We start from the raw sequence: 17,909 nt of genomic DNA, 5'->3' as shown, positions 1-17,909 counted from the left end.
AATCACACATATAGTCTCTATACCTATTTTTTTTTCAGTTAAACATACATGTAAGTGAAAAAAAAACATTGAAAAAGTTATTTCTGAAGTTCTAATGCTTAATTTTCAAAGTGATGATATAGAGGTTTTCTCTAGTTTGCATATATATGTATATCTATATCTATGTGTTTTTCTGATCATTTCACCTTCTTCTTTCTTTATTATAGGAATAGGGAAAAAAAGAGGCCAAAAATCTGAAGAATGTTTCCAAGAGTCAATTTGGCTGTCACACACTGGGTACGGAAGAGCATGAGAAAGTCCTATCTTTTACTTTGTCTCGTATTGCTCCTAACAACGCATTTGGAAGGTAAAAAGGGTAATCAGTTCATCTGGAAACCAGGTAGGAATGCTCGTGCTATTCTTTTTTCACATTTCTTTTTTCCCTCTCACTTTTATTCATAAGGCAGAAATAAATTCAAGTTGCTGGTTTTAATTTGGCAATGGTATAATGTCTCCAGAGGGGAAAAACAGACGGGGGCCATTCTGAGCATCCTTTTGTAAAGTGCATGTGGTTGATCTTTGAGTATAATTGTTACGAGCATCACAAAAATATCCATTTATCCTTCCCTGTTTCCTCTAGCACGCCCCAATCCAGAAGTGATGCCAGTTCTGGATTTTCATATTGCTGTCAAATAAAGTTACGATTTCCATAGCTACATCTCCTTCTTTGTCAAGGTTTTCCATATTTCTCTGCACAGAACCAACCATTTATTGCAAAAATGACATCTGAATTTAGCTGACAACTTCTTGCTAAAAATTCTTTGGACCTGTTGTGCAGATTTCTTTTAGAGGATACTCTAGTTAGATATTTATTATTAAATGCTTCCCAGGAGACACTCCATATTGCCAGGTTTTGCACAGTGAAGAATTGCTCTTTCAACATTTCTTGTTAGTTATCTCTCTGAGAGTTGAACTGTAACACTAATGTGTTTTGAAATGATTAGTTTCAACATTTGTAGAGTTTTTATTTTGTATATATGAGTGAAGGTTTTTTAAAAAATAATTTGAATACATGGGAAGAAAGTCCATGACTGTGTTCTGGAGTAAAGGTTAATTTGTTAATGTAAAAACAATTAACATTCTACTAATGTGGTTGAGAAAACCCAAACAACTTCATTATTTGAACTTCTTATACTTTCCTTTGTTCTAGAATTTCATTTGTTTCACATATCTCAATCATATCTCTTTGTCCCTTTTTCAAACATACGTATTTACAATAGATACTTGGAAACTAAGAACGTGATTTGTAGTAGGTCCGTGGTTCTTGAGCTTTGGTCTTTATGTCATAGCCCATAAATTAAATAGACTGTAAACTTATTTTGTCACCATGGAAATATTCATGAAAGTAATATTTGTAACATTTAAATGACTTTGCAAAAATAAAAGACTGAATTATGCTTTAAAGTATATTAACTGCTAACCAAGCACCATTAAAGATACAATCTGGAGGAAATTTAATTGCATTTAAGCCCTTATAAATTAATTTAATTGTCGACTGTGATATCTAATTAGTGATTTGCATATTTTCTCACAGTAGTTTCCACAGCTTTGCAAAGAGTTCTAAAAGCAGAGTATTGCCTGAATGTGAATGCTGCTGTTTTGTTTAAATTATAATAGACTGAACATCTTATTAAATATAAAATTATAAACATGTGTATGTCAATGTAAAAGTGATGTGACACTATGCTGTTTTTTTCCTCTACTAAAATTGTCTGTGGTGGTTGTGTAACTCAAAGGTCTGCCAGTGGAGCCCAAGCTCCGGTAGGTCCCCACTATTCTGGAAAGGCAATGGGTACTTGTCACTTTTGCGCTAGCTTAGGTAAGTTAAGAAAAGCTTATCTCCGTAAGTTTGATTACAGCCTTAAGAGAAGGTGACCTGGTCACAGACACTGCTTCTGTGGTATAACAGAAGTCTGACCTTGTAGAGAATTTGGACACTAAAAGGTGTGGGTTTAAGTCTCGTCAGAGCCACAATTGCTTTTGTCTGGACAGAATGACTTAGTGGAAAAGGTCTAGTTTTCAAGTTAGAGGATCTGGGTTTGTAGCATAGAACTGTTTCATGTCTCTCTGTGTGACTATGAGCAGTGGACTTTACCTCCTTAAAATTCATATTTTTTTCTCACTTGAAAAATGAAAGGGTTGGATTAGGTTATCTTTATGGTCCCTCCCAGATCCAAGTTTGTGACCCCACTGTCCCTCCCACAGAAAGAGTTTGCAAACTGTCTTTGGGCAAACTGCTAAAGCACAGATGCTAATGATGAGGATGAGGATGATTATGATGATGAGGATGACAATATATCAAAGTATATATGGATAATCCTTTAAAGGTTGTAAAGCACTATATGCAGGACTATATGTGTTTGTATGTGTGTTAAGGCATACAACAACCCCATGAGATACAGGTATTAATTTCACTCCATTTTTAGATATTCCTCTCATACTGGCATCCTAGTGACAGTAGATGTCTGTTTTCATCTCTCCATGAAGTCAGCTGCAGTGAAAACATCTTTGTCTTAAATACAGAAAGCTCACTCCCATATTTCAATTCTTGGTCATCACTCTCATTCCCTATCTTGACATCTTAGACTAAATGGCAGTGGACCTTGCAATGAGATATTTCTTATTTCTGACGATGCTCATTTCATCTAAACCTGAAATTTCATTTAGTGTCATCCAGTGAATATTATTATTGGCACTTTGGGAGTTTGCTATCAAATCCAAGGACTCAATCTAAAAGTTGAGTTGACTTCTAATGAAGAACTGATAAACTCTTATTTAGAAATTCTCTGGGTTCAGATTGTATTGTCCATCACTTAAAATGTTTATTTATTTCCTCCTTTTCCCTTCAATCTAAAGGTTAGATCTTAGCAAACCTCAGCTAACTTGGACACATCCCTAGGTATGTCTTAACATAAGAAAAAAAACAGTGAATAGATGAGTAATGAGTGAGTGAAAGACCACGTAGTTAAAGCAATCCCCATTGATGGAAAATTTGTGTTTAGCCATAGGATAATATGGGGGTCATTGCTCTAGCAAGATTGTTGAATACCTGTCAACATTGTGATGAGTTCCTGTGAGCTATATGCAGTGTCAGGCAATCACTCATCCAGACAGAGGAAACAGAACCAGGTCAGCCAGAGTCCTGGATAAGAAGTGATATGGCTTCTTGTTTGGAGTAAATATAACTAATCATTTTCCACTGCACGAGGGAGATGAGCAGTAGATTTCTTCATAGGGCTCCAGAGATCACTAATATCTTCAAATCTTTTTCCAAGCATAAGTATTACAGAAGACTGTAAAACTTAAAGTATTATGAAAATGTTAGCAGTCATTCCTGTGTTATAGGAAGGGGAATTCACTCCAATTTAAAAGTAGTTTGTAGCCAAGTAACTTCTTGCAGTAACCCTGTGGCACAGGATAACAAGAATATTATTATACCCATTTTGCAGAGAGACAGCATGGCATACTAGATCTACACTTGAATTCAAAGCCAGAAAGACTTGGGTTCAAGTCTTCTGTCTGATATATATTGGCTGTGGCAACCAAGGAAATTCACTTAACCTCTCCTTGCTCTCGTCAACCTTCAAAGATGATAAATTACAAAGAAGGTACTAACTTGAATTAGTAGAGAAATTTCCAACAACGGGATCTGTATGCCAATGAAATAATAAGTCAAGTCCCTGTCCCTTTCCTTTTAAAGCAGACAAGTGTGGTCACTTGTCTTGGGTCATCAGCTTGGATCATACAGATTGGGTTATAAACCTAGGTCTTCTGGATGTAAGTCTGGCAAGCATTCTATTATATCACATTGTTGCTACTACTTTATGAAGTTGTCCTCTTCTGGAAAAAAGACCATAAACGTTTTGAGGCCCAGGATAATCTGAGTCCGCAACTCAAGTCGAGAACAAACTAGATTCATTGTTTTTAGTGGAAGTAGTGAGCCTACTGATATGTCTCGGTGAGGAAGGAATATTAATTCATATGTTAATAATACTCATTTAAACCTATAGGTAGAACCCCTATTAGTCCATTGACCATTGAATATGTATTGCAAACATTGGATGGAGAGGGACAGTTAGGGAATTTACCAACTGATTTTGGAGAGTATTCCCACATTCACAGAGTACTCAAAACAAAGAAAGTTGTAGGAAGGCTCTCAGTCAAGTTGTCGTTTTTATAGGAGACTCATAAACAGGTTAAGAAGAATGAGAGAGTCCAGCCCAAGTAGTAAGGATGACTGTAATATACAGTCAACACCTTCCATTCTAACTTAATGGAGGGGAGGAAGGGGACAGGGGCAATGAGGATCCTGAGGCCTTTTTATTAGACCGTGGTATATGTTGTGAGGATTTTAGTTCATAGCAGGTTAGCTTTGCTTTTCATTTTTCTCAGAATCATTTTAAAAATTAGCTTGTAACATTTGAGTATGGCCAAAGGATAGCAAGAGAAAGTCGTCTGAGATTGTGTTTGTTGAGTATAGTGGGAAGTCAGTCAGTATCAGAGCAAGGGACTCAAGTCTTTCTTCTGGGCCCCCTTATACCTGGATGTTACTGTTTTCTAATACATGCATGCATGTATGCATATACACATTTATTTATTTAAACTTTAAAAATAATTTTGAGTTCCATATCTCTCCTTCCCTCTAGCCCCTCCCCAGTCATTGGGAAGGCAAAAAAATATATCAATTATACCTGTGAAATCATGCAAAACATATTTCCATATTAGCCATGTTTCAAAGAAAAAGCAAGAAAAATAAAGTGAAAAATTACATTTCAATTTTTACTCAGAGTTCAGCAATTCTTTTTCTGGAGATGAATGACATTTTTTGTCATGAGTCATTTGGAATTAGCTTGGATCATTTTATTGATCAGAGAAGGTCAGTCTTCCAGTTGATCATCATTTCTATATTGCTGTTACCATGTATAATATTCTCCTGGTTCTGCTCACTTCCCTTTGCATCAGTTCATGTAAGTCTTCCCAGGTTTTTCTGAAACCATCTTTTTCACCATTTCTTTTTTTTTTACTTTTTAGATTTTTTTATATTTAGTTTACAACACTCAGTTCCACAGGTTTTTGAGTTCCAAATTTTCTTCCCCTCCCTCTCTTCCCCCATCCCTCCCCCAAGATGGTATGAAATCCAACATATGTTCTACCTATACCCTCGCATTCGCAGTAGTATTCTATCACGATCATATACCACAACTTGTTCCGTCATTCCCTAATTGATGGACATCTTCTCAGTTTCCAATTCTTTGATTCAGGGGCTGTCCTTGACCTAGAATACCAGTACTAAATATTCAGACAAGGGAAGATTCAGGAATCAGAGCTGGGACACATTAGGACAAAGGAGTCACAAATCCAAGAAAGACAAAGATTAGAGGTAGGCAGAGTTGAGGAGATGCTATGAATCAAGCTCATAGACTGGAATGAGGTAGAACTGGAGAGCAACTCATTAACACTAAATTAGAGAATGCCTAACATGCTTACCTGTGCCTGAGTGCTCCTGGTGAAACCTATACCGTCTGTTATACTAACGAGTGCTCCTTGTTAACTTCTTCAGATCCTACCATATTCCCCACAGAACCATGATGGACAAGTAGTAGGCATTCAATAGATGTTTGTAGAATGGATAAAGTCTGGAATTTAAATTATGTGTAGGCCATTATCTAAAGATACATAAGAAGAATATCTTTATGTCCAAAGACAAAAATCATTTAATATATCTTTAGGAAAATATATTTAATATATCTTTAGGAAAAAATAAACTCCATTAGATTAGGGAGAGGAATAAATTTTGAGGTCATAAATCATGTTTCTTAAATAATGTAAATCTTAAGCATGTTCTAGTAATGCATTGCCACATACCAGCACATTCTGGTAATACATTAATACATTTGGTTCAGAATTTTTTGGGTGTGAAAATGAAAAATACAGACTTAAAAATATTACTTTATACTTTAAATTTGGCCTCATATTTTCATTGGGCTGTTGTTCACTTTTCTAAAGCAGAAGAGAAAAAAGAAGTGGGTTGGAAGAAGGTTTGCTTGTATTCATAAATGGGCCTAAATAATTACACTGAATGTTATCTAGGTGCTGAAGATTTCTCTCAATAGGACAAACCTTTGAAAAACTGCTTACACTGTAACTTGTAAATTCATTAAAACCCCGCTCAGTCAATAAATAATGACTCAGGTGAAAAGAAAGATTTTAGTTCTGAGGGTAAACTAAGTTAAAATTAATCTCTCTCTTTTTTTAATGGAAGAGATATTTAAATGGCATTCCATGAGGAGCTTCTTCCCCACTCTCAATCAGTTAACATTTTATTAAAGCTTGGATTATCCATACTTCCCTCCTACCCTCCCATTTGCATTGAAAGTCCTTTTTGAAATGTGCAGGTAATCTAACATTTAATAAATTAGGAGGGAGGAGGAATCCAGAAGGCAGCTAATTGTTATAAGTGTAATATAAATTCATAAAATGATTCACCTAGGCATTTAATTAAAAATAAATAGCTTTAATAAATAGCTGATATCTGTGTATCTTGGGGGAGGAAAAGCTATTGGTCTCACACATACTCATTCACTCACACTCTCACACATCCAGCACACATAGCACTGAAGCAACATGAAAAGAGTAAAGAGATCGAGTCCTTCTATTTTACACAACACAGTGTTATCAAAAACACTAGACTGGCAGAAGATCTGGTTGCAGTTCTGGTTCTGCCACTTACTTCCCATTTGCCCTCAACAAAGTCCTGTAATCACCATATACCAAAATAAAGTCAAAATGGGTTCATGATTTAGGAATAAAGGCTGTTACTATAAGCAATTTGAGAAAGCAAGGAATAGTTTACCTGTCAGATTTATGGGAAAGGGAAGAATTCATGACCCAACAAGAGATAGAGAGCATTACAAAATACAAAATGGATAATTTTGATTACGTTAAATTGAAAAAATTTTGTATAAACAAAGCCAACGCAACAAAGATTAGGAGGGAAGCAGAAAATTGGGAAAGAATCTTTACAACCAGTATCTCTGATAAAGGCCTCATATCTAAAATATATAGGGAACTGAGTCAAATTTAGAGGAATATAAGCCATCTCCCAATTGACAAATGGTCAAAGGATATGAACAGGCAGTTTTCAGAGGAAGAAATTAGAGATATCTATAATCATATGAAAAAATGATCTCTTCAAAAGTCTAGGACATTCTCTTTCACAAGTACATAGAGACTAATGAGCCCACCCTTAGAAAGCATTTGTGGCCACAGAATTAACAGTTAATTAACAGTGACTTTGAATGTAAGTCCTTTTCTCCTTTTGTGACATTATCATGATGTTTCCTTTAGGCATGATATAGCTTTATGCTGGCTGTTTGGAATGTTCTCCAGCTATCTTTCCTCAGTTTGTCAAGATTGCCTTAGGCTCCAGTTGCAGATTCTGCCATCAGCCATTGCTGTCCCAGAGATACCTATGGAGAGTTAAAACATCTTTAGACACTTCAAAGTTCACAAGGCTATACATACTCCCCATTTCCTCCCCGCTAAGTGATTCCCTTTTAGGGGGTTTACTGGGACTTCTGTTTCCTAGAGGTTGGCAGCAATCTTCAGTGCTTGGGCTCCAAACTGGGTGCTGTGTTATAGCAAGGGCATAACTGAGTTTCTTTCCCAATCCCAATATATTTCCTATGTAGTGGTATTTCATGTTATCTAATGGCTTTCTTTCCTTCCAGACTGATTAAGGACTTCCCAGACCTAGTTTAATGCTTTTGATTCATTCATTGTCTGCAGAGTGAGTTCTCATGTGGTTAATGTAGTTACTTTAAGTAGAATTGACTGTCACCAAATATGGATGAGAATACCTTTCCTGATATACTACCAGGATTGTTTTAAACATTGTATGTAAGTATGTATGTATAAGGTGGCACAGTGGGTAAAGCATTGGGCTTGGAGTCAGGAAGACCCAAGTTCAAATGTGGCCTCAGACGCTTACTAGCTGTATGACCCTGGGCAAGTCACTCAATCTTTGTTTGCCTTAATCCACTGAAAAAGGAAATGGCAAACCACTCCAGTATCTTTGCCAGGAAAACCCCATTGACATTATTAGTATGCTATGGTCCGTGGAATACAAAGAACTGGACATGACTGAACGACTCAACAGCAAAAATAATACGTATATACAAATATATCATATATGTGTAAAAATGGGTATGAAATTTGTAAACATGTAGATACCTATGCATATACACATATACATATATATGTATATATGTAAGATAATTTTGTATTATTTTTATAACATCAGGACCAATTCATGTGTAAGTTCAATTTTTTAAATGCCCCAAAACGTGAAAAAAACATGTATTTGATAAAAATCCCAAAGTGATTTCATCTACTCTGCTTTCCCAGTTAATAACCTATTATTATATATTTATCTTTCATCCAACAAGGATTTATGGAGGAACCATAGTACAAAGAATTCTACTAGAATTCACAGGGGACAATGAAGAAATTCAATACATTCAATCTGGGAAACTGTTATTAGCTATTGTGTACAAGGGGCTGTGTTAATGCTTCTGGAAATCACCTAGCGAAAAAAAAAACACATTTCTGACTTCAGGGTGTTTGTGATCTAGTGGGCTTGTGAGTTCTCCAGTTCTCCTGAATATTAGGGTCTTCTCTCTGTGTTTATCTACAGTTTACACTATATATACATACGTACATACACACACACACACACACATACACACACACATACTTATCCTTGATAGCAGGATCTCTTTTTTGCCTTTCTTTGTACTTCCAGGTTAGTGTATAGGGGGCACTTTAAAATGATTATTGAAGTGACTCTTTGATAAGACATATACATAAATATCTGTATTACAAGTTGACACTAAATTGGTGGTTCCCAACCTGTGGGCCAAAGAGCCATGGGTAGGGTTGGACAGGTTACATGTATTTATCCGTAAATAAGAAAACTTATCCTCTGTAGACTGAATAAATAGCATTCTGTATAGGTATATGTTTGAATTTTTCAACAAACATGTACGTGAAATAAAAACATTAATCCATGGTAGGTTTTTTGTCATTATGTATTTTTCCAAATAATTGCTACTATCATGTTGGGGGATCGAGTGAGGGGATGAGTCTCAAAAATTTTGGGACATTACAGAGGGGTCATTATTTTTTAAAAGTTAAAGACCATACGGTCTAGGAATTTGAACAGAACCTCGCCTGTCATGGGTATGATTTAAAAAATGAGTATGAGGAACATGAGCCCAACTCAGAATTTTTTTTTCATAGAAATAATATATCTGCTTGAGAAATGGCACATTGATGGCAAACATTTCCTTAGAGCGACTAGGGACAGTTCCTCACTCCCCAACTTGCTTCGTCTTCCAAAGAAGAATTTCTTTTAAAAGGAATCCAAGAACAAGAAGAATTTTAAAAAATGAGTTTAATCCAGCAAAATAGGATTAGAGAATGGATTAAAGATTTAAAAGCAACATCATACAGTCTTGTTTAAATTTTTTTATTTAATTTATTTAATATATTTAGTTTTCAGCATTGATTTTCACAAGAGTTTGAATTACGAATTTTCTCCCCATTTCTACCCTCCCACCCATTTCAAGATGGCATATACTCTGGTTGCCCTGTTCCCCAGTCAGCCCTCACTTCTGTCACCCCACTCCCCTCCCATACCCTTTTCCCTTCCTTTCTTGTAGGGCAAGATAAATTTCTATGCCCCATTGCCTGTGTATCTTATTTCCTAGTTGCATGCAAAAAACTTTTTTTTGTTGTTTTTGAACATCTGTTTTTAAAACTTTGAGTTCCAAATTCTCTCCCCTCTTTCCTCCCCACCCACCCTCCCTAAGAAGGCAAGCAGTTCAACATAGGTCACATGTGTATCATTATGTAAAACCCTTCCACAATACTCATGTTGTGAAAGACTAACTATATTTTGCTCCTTCCCAACCCATCCCCTTTTATTGAATTTTCTCCCTTGACCCTGTCCCCTTTCCAAAGTGTTTGTTTTTGATTACCTCCTCCCCCTATCTGCCCTCCCTTCTATTGTCCCCCCTTTTTTATTTTCTTCCCTCTTCTTTCCTGTGGGTAAGATACTCAATTGAGTGTATATGGTATTCCCTCCTCAGGTCAAATCCAAGGAGAGCAAGATTCACTCATTCCCCCTCACCTGCCCCCTCTTCCCTTCCTACAGAACTGCTTTTTCTTGCCACTTTTATGTGAGATAATTTACCCCATTCTATCTCTCCCTTTCTCCCTCTCTCCCTCTCTCAATATATTCTTCTCTCGTCCCTTAATTTGATTTTATTTTTTTAGATATCATCCCTTCATATTCAACTCACCCTGTGCCCTCTGCCTATCTATCTATCTATCTATCTATCTATCTATCTATCTATCTATCTATCTATCTAAATATATATACACACACATATACACATATATGCACACACACATATATATACAGTTATATACATATATATACACACACACACACACACACACACACACACATATATATATATATACCCTAATATAATACTGAGGTCTCATGAATCATACATATCATCTTTCCATGTAGGAATGTAACCAAAACAGTTCAACTTTAGCAAGTCCCCTGTGATTTCTCTTTCTTGTTTACCTTCTCATGATTCTCTTGATTCTTATGTTTGAAAGTTAAATTTTCTATTAAGCTCTGGTCTTTTCACTGAGAAAGCTTGAAAGCCCTCTATTTTATTGAAAATCCATATTTTGCCTTGGAGCGTAATACTCAGTTTTGCTGGGTAGGTGATTCTTGGTTTTAATCCTAGCTCCATTGACCTCTGGAATATCATATTCCAAGCCCCTTGATCCCTTCATGTAGAAGCTGCTAGATCTCATGTTATTCTGATTGTATTTCCACAATACTCAAATCGTTTCTTTCTGGCTGCTTGCAGTATTTTCTCCTTGACCTGGGAGCTCTGGAATTTGGCGACAATATTCCTAGTAGTTTTCTTTTTGGCATTTTTTGAGGAGGCGATCTGTGGATTCTTTCAATTTCTATTTTACCCTCTGGCTCTAGGATATCAGGGCAGTTCTCCTTCATAGTTTCTTGAAAGATGATATCTAGGCTCTTTTTTGATCATGGCTTTCAGGTAGTACAAAAATTTTTAAATGATCTCTCCTGGATCTATTTTCCAGGTCAGTGGTTTTTCCAATGAGATATTTCACATTGTCTTCCACTTTTTCATTCCTTTGGTTCTGTTTTATAATATCTTGATTTCTCCTAAAGTCACTAGCTTCCACTTGCTCCAATCTAATTTTTAAGGTAGTATTTTCTTCAGTGGTCTTTTGGACCTCCTTTTCCATTTGGCTAATTCTGCCTTTCAAGGCGTTCTTCTCCTCATGGGCTTTTTGGAGCTCTTTTGCCATTTGAGTTAATCTATTTTTTAACGTGTTGTTTTCTTCAGTATTTTTTTCAGCATTTTTTTTGGGTGTCTCCTTTAGCAAGTCATTGACTTGTTTTTCATGGTTTTCTCACAACATTTTCATTTCTCTTCCCAATTTTTCCTCTACTTCTCTAACTTGCTTTTCCAAACCTTTTTGAGCTCTTCCATGGCCTAAGACCAGTTCATGTTTTTCTTGGAGGCTTTTGACGTAGGCTCTTTGACTTTGTTGACTTCTTCTGGCTCTTTGGTCTTCTTTGTCACCAAAGAAAGATTCCAAAGTCTGAGACTGAATCTGAGTCTGTTTTCGTTGCCTGGCCATGTTCCCAGCCAACCTACTTGACCCTTGAATTTTTCGTCAGGGTATGACTGCTTGTAGAGTAAAGAGTACTTTGTTCCAAGCTTGAGGGGATGCGTTGTTGTTTTCAGAGCTATTTCTATACAGCCAGCTCTGCCACACCAGCACTTCTCCTCCCCCAAGAACCACCAACCTGGACCTGAGTCAGATCTTAAGCAGGCTCTGCACTCCTGCTCTGATCCACCACTTAGTTCTTCCCACCAGATGGGCCTGGGGCCAGAAGCAACTGCAGCTGTAGTTCTGTAGCTGCACCCTACCCACCCACCCCCGCTGCCCCTGGGGCCAGTGGCCTAACTGCGAACTCCTTTCACTCTGTCCCCTGCAGATTTTCCTACTAACCTTCTCTGTTGTCTTTGGTGTTTGTGGGTTGAGAAGTCTAGAAACTGCCACAGTTCACTGATTCAGGGAGCTAGCTCGGCTCCTGGTCTGATTGGTCCTGCTGCCATCCACGCTGGGCTCCGCTCCCAGCTCTGTGCACAGTAGACCTCACCCAGTTACCATCCAGGCTGTCCTGGGCTGGAGCCCTGCTTCCCTCTGCTATTTTGTGGGTTCTGCATTCCTGAATTTGTTCAGAGCCATTTTTATAGGTTTTTGGAGGAACCTGGCAGGGAGGTCAAGCAAGTCCCTGCTTTCCAGCCACCATCTTGGCTCCACCCCCGGGTTCCTCCAACATCATACAGTCTTAAAACCGCTTTAAATGTTTTGAAGTTTGACTTTTAAAACATCTCAACCTAGGAGAATATTGATTCAACCTGAATGTAAACAATTACAAATTGAAAGTCATACCCTCTATGTTTTTTGACTTTACATGCACAGTTATTTTAGTAATATGGAAAAAAACCAAACATTTAAACAAATTTTAACCATTGAGCAAAAAAAAATTGCATGTGTGATGGATATTGGAGACTAGAGCAGGGATATACACCATAAAATAATCTTTTAATTTCACTTGTATAGTTGTTTTACCTCTCTGATGACAGTATGTTCTAACCAAGCTTTGTTTTTGCTGCCAAAAGTAATCATATGCATTAACCACCTTCTCCTCTCCTCTCTTTAGGGTTACTATGGGAACAGAACTGTTGGTCATGCAGGAAATTTGTGAAGCTATTTTCCCCTTTAAATTTATGACTTTTTTGCCTTTAAAAAAGTAATCTACTATTGAAAGAAATAGTACTTTTTCACCTAATGTTGGATTTCATTCACAATACACATTCCACTTACACAAAGTAGCAAAATGAATGATAAAAAATTACAGATAGGAATTTTTGGTAGTTTTTCCTTAGGGTTAATAATTTTTTAATTGAATGCAGATGTTGGAGAAATTTCTGTTGCTATGTATGAGTACAACATTGAAAAGAGATAGTCATAATTTCTAATATATTTCAGAAAACTGTATTTGGGGCTGAATTACTTTACTGCATTTGTAAAGAACTTCAGCACATTTAAAATAATTATGCTAGAAAATAATAAGCTGTCTCACATTTTGTTTCTACATGGTGGGCAATTATTTGTTTTGAGAGTGTCACTCTTTTCCACTCTCTTCAGCATTTGGAACACAGGTTTCCTTAGACTACAATACACACAAATTGTGAAAAAAGTCTTCGATGGATAGGAGGCATCATAGCCAATTTTTGTTCACTGTGTGTACGATATATATGATAGATATACTATAGATGTATATGTACATATATCTACATGTACACATGTGCACATATACATATATATCTATGTGCATATATAAATCTATTTATGACAATTTTTATAGCTGTATAGATGCACAGTGAGTAGAACACTAGTCCTGGAGTCAGGAAGACCTGTGTTCAAAATCCAGCATCAGATGCTTATTAGGTGTGTGACCCTGGACAAGTCACTTAACCTCTCTTTGCCTTAGTTTCCCCAACTGTAAAATGGAGCTATTAACCATACCTACCTCTCAGAGTTGTTGTGAGAATGAAATAAAATAATATTTGTAATGTGCACAGTGTTTGGCACATAGTAGGTATTCAATAAGTGCTCATTCCCTTCCCCTCTCCTGAAGGCATGTGGACATATACATTAATTTTCACTAAAGTAGCCGTCATCTTTCTATTGCTACATCTCTGACCATTTCTATACCTGGTTATTATCTGAGATAGCTAAGTGGTGCAGCAGACGCAATGCTTGGCTTGCAGTCAGGAATCTGGGTGAGTTCAAATCTGGCTTACTAGTTGTGTGACCCTGGGCAATTCACTTAACTTCTGTGCCTCAGTTTCCACAACTGTAAAAATAATGATAATAATAGCACGCACCTTACAGGATTGTTGTGAGGATAAAACAAGATAATATTTGTAAGGTGCTTGGCAATGCCTGGCACACAGTAAGTCTGATAGATAGATAGACAGACAGATAGAAGATAGTTGGATACATGGATGGATGGATGGGTGGATGGATGGACAGATAAAGATATGCATATATTTCTTAATAGCTCCTAGATCACAGCAGTTTCTGATATCGTACCTCAGAAATCTATTGCTTTCTACAATTTCTTCTAAGGAAAATCAGGCAGTTTTCCAAGTTATAGGAACAATAGAGTTATAGGATTGGATAAAAGCAGCTCATTCTACCACAGATATTAATAGAACCTCAACATTTTTTAAAAAAATTGTAATTGTTTATTTGGCAACAGTTTCTAGGCTATTTGGACAAGTCCATTCTGGCACCTGAGAATGACCTGCCTTCTCCTACAAAATTGAAGTGAGAAAAGATAATGATGCAAGAGAAGGTCTTATATGTATGTCTCCTTAGATGTTCCTTATGAGAAAAAGTCTCAGAGATTTTCTTTTGGGGTGTTATGAACCTGCTATTATTTATGAAAATGGCATTTTCCATAGAGTTTGGTTTTGGAACTAAATTAGGTCTTTATATATTCCCCCACTGATTTCAGGTTGGAGTAGTTTCTTGTGCAGACAGACCTACAAGCACAAGTAAAGAAGTAGTAATAATAACTCAAATGCATACATCACTTTACATTTTGTAATGTACTTTCCTCGAAGCAACTCTCTAAAGGATACAGTAGCCCATATGTCTATAGTACTTAAGGTTTATAAAACACTTTCCTCATAACAGTCCTTTGAAATAAGTAGTGCGAGGATTTTTCTCTCTTTTACAGATGGGAAAAGTGAGATAGAGAGAATTGAAGTAGCTTGAATAGGGTCACAAAGAACTAGAAAATCAACGAGTCAGGATTCATGTATTTCAAATGTGAGTTCAGTGCTCTTCCCATCATACGATGGCTTTGCTTTTTATAAATGGTGCTAATTATTGAAATAATGTTAAAATACGTGTCCTATTATAGTGACTATTTCACAGAATTGTTGCAAGGCTCAAATGACATGATATATACACATCAAGTGGTTTTCAAATCTTAAAAATGATCTATAGATGTTAGCTATTTTCATCATCATCAATCCCACTATCAAAGCTCTTCCTTGATTTAAAGCCGATGATGACCATTAAGAATTATATAACCTTACTAAATGCTTGCTAAATTAAATTACTGATTTTTTTTAAGCCAAAGGAGAATGAATAATATCTCTAGCTAAACAACAGTTTCTCTATGAATGATCTGGATATTTTAGGTTGCCACAAGCTCAATATAGGTCAAGATCACGTTATGACAACCAAGGAAATTAATATAAGAGACCCATAGTTACCATGACAAGTGAGTTTATAGATCTACTATAATCTGACCACCAATTAACATGAACTTGGATGGACTTTGAAGGATAGTGGAGGACAGGAGGGACTGGAGTACTGTGGTCCATGGGGTTACAAAGAGTTGGATGTGAATGAATGATTGAACGACACCAACAACAACATATGGAACGCAGCTTGATTTTATGCTAGGCCCCAGAGGATAGAACTAGGGGTGGTGTGTGGAGATGGCAGAGTCTATAAAGAGAAACATCTAACAATAGAGTTATTGAAAAGTGTGACTGGCTGCCTTTGGAATCAGTAGGTTCCCCTTGCCTGAAGATTTCTAAGCAAATGCTAGATGATCACTGGCCCCATATGTTGTACAGGGGATCCTCATTCAAGTATGGAATGGACTAAATGTGTCTGAGTTCCCTTTCAACTGTGATATTTTATGGTCCTACAAACTGTCGAAAGAAACTTATTATAAATGTAGCCACTATATGTAAATGCACGCTTGGGTAATAATATATTAGAGAACATTCTTTGAATAAGTGTTGCTACTCCAACAGATAGAAGTATTCTATTTCTCTGTTATAGAATGGAAAAAATTAGGCTTTTTTTTCAGACTAATCAACAAAGCAAATACTCTTTAAAGTTACTAACAGTCCTTGTTAAAAGCCTTTATTTAAATATACAACTAATTAAGAAACAGCAAAAGGGTCTGGTTTTTACCTTATAAAGTTGAGGTTTTAAGGGGAGGACTGACCTGGGGCATGGAGGAAACACATTGATTCCCACCCTAGAGATTGCAGTTAAAGGCAGCACCTGGAAGCGCCTCTCTTTTTAAGTGGTTACCCTCCCATGGGAATGAACTTCTGGCATAGACCTTCTTTTTTGATATCCTGGAAAGGGCTCTGAACTGCAACTTAGGAGATTTTTTAAAAATTTCCAACTCTGCTGTTCTTTTATTGATGAAGTAGGACAAATCACTTTAATACTTTGGGATTCATTTGTTAAAGGAAGAGATTTAATTAGCTCTCTTCTCACTCAAAAATTCTGTTATCCTAATATATTTATTTTGTGAGTAACTCTTCAGGAATGTGCCTGTTTTGTTTGGTGAAAAATAGCTGGGGTACTTTACACAAAATTTGACATTGATTAGAGGGTGGATCCAAGAACATCATTTAAGAAGGCAGCTCAGAGTAGCTAGTTATTTCTCACCTAGCTGTGCTACTTTGGGACTTCCCTTGACTTTTCTGCTCTGCCACAGGAAGCTGATAATTGGGAAAACCTCATCATCCTGAAAGACCTATCAGCCTTGGGAATCTTCCTCATTACCAGCCTCTATCTCTCTTATTGGAGGGTAGGGCCAGGAGCACTAAAACCTCTACTTAAAGAGGGAGCTCCTCTCAGTGTATCTCTTTGCTCACCTTGCTACACTACTTTGGGATGTCTCTAACTTTTCCATTATGTCCCCATGGCAGGAATTTTCCCTGGCAACTCCCCCCAACCAGTTTCTTTTCAACTTCTTTTTGTATGGAGTCTTCCCCCATTAGATTGTAAGCTCCTTGAAGACAGGGAGTGTCTTTTTTTAAATCCCCAGTGCTTAGCATAATGCCAACCACATAGTAGGTTTTTAATAGATACTTATTGACTAATATTCCTTCATATGGACTATACTTCCTCCTCATCTCCACCTCTCATAATCTTTGTCTTCATGTAGTGATCGGTTTAGATATTACCTCCTCTCTCCTCCTACCACCTCCCCTTTCCTTCTCTGCCCCTGTATCCTTATATATGTGGCTCATGGGATTATAGAAACATAAATTTAGAGCTACAACAGAACTTAGAATCCATTGAGTCTATCCTCTTCATTTTACAAATGAGGAAAACAAGTACTGGAGGGGTCAAAGGAATTGCCCAATCTCATGCAATATGTAGCAGAACTTGGACTCAAAAACAGGTCCTCTGTTTGAAATCCATTACTCAACATTGTACCACAGTACCTTTAAGATCTCATCGAGTTCTTGCCCTAGATGAGGACTTATGGACCTTGAAACTTTTTGTGTAAAAACTTTGACTCCTTATGGGCAAAGCATTAATTTTCACATCTTTCCAGGATATTGGACAGATTATGTTTTCTTGAGAAGGTTCTGCTATTTCTACTTAGGGAAGTATTCCTTGAAATATACTTAAGCACACACTGAGTTCAGTGTTTGTGTGTGTGTGTGTGTGTGTGTGTGTGTGTGTGTGTGTGTGTGTGTATGTCTGTATGTGATTTAAGAGGAGAACATTAAAGATATAAAGAAATCTCAATGACTGTAATTCTTAATATGTTGATTCTTTGCTAGTGAATAAGCGGCCAGTAGTTGTTGAAGTATGGTCTCCTTTGC

The 17,909-nt window shown here is 36.8% G+C and overlaps 1 protein-coding gene across 1 annotated transcript in view; it reads left to right on the top strand.

Moving 5' to 3' along the window:
* Positions 1 to 240: 240 nt before the first annotated feature.
* The window catches only part of THSD7B (thrombospondin type 1 domain containing 7B), a 1,008,764-nt gene continuing 991,095 nt past the window's right edge, over positions 241 to 17,909 (top strand). The window contains exon 1 of the mRNA XM_036746882.1: positions 241 to 379. Within this exon, the coding sequence (XP_036602777.1) occupies positions 241 to 379 (139 nt within the window). The remainder of the gene's footprint in view (positions 380 to 17,909) is intronic.

Source organism: Trichosurus vulpecula, chromosome 2 (genome assembly GCF_011100635.1).
Source record: "Trichosurus vulpecula isolate mTriVul1 chromosome 2, mTriVul1.pri, whole genome shotgun sequence".
Classification (NCBI taxonomy): Eukaryota; Metazoa; Chordata; class Mammalia; order Diprotodontia; family Phalangeridae; genus Trichosurus; species Trichosurus vulpecula.
Note: the sequence above shows the minus strand (reverse complement) of the source record. Positions and strands in the feature narration are given on the sequence as shown.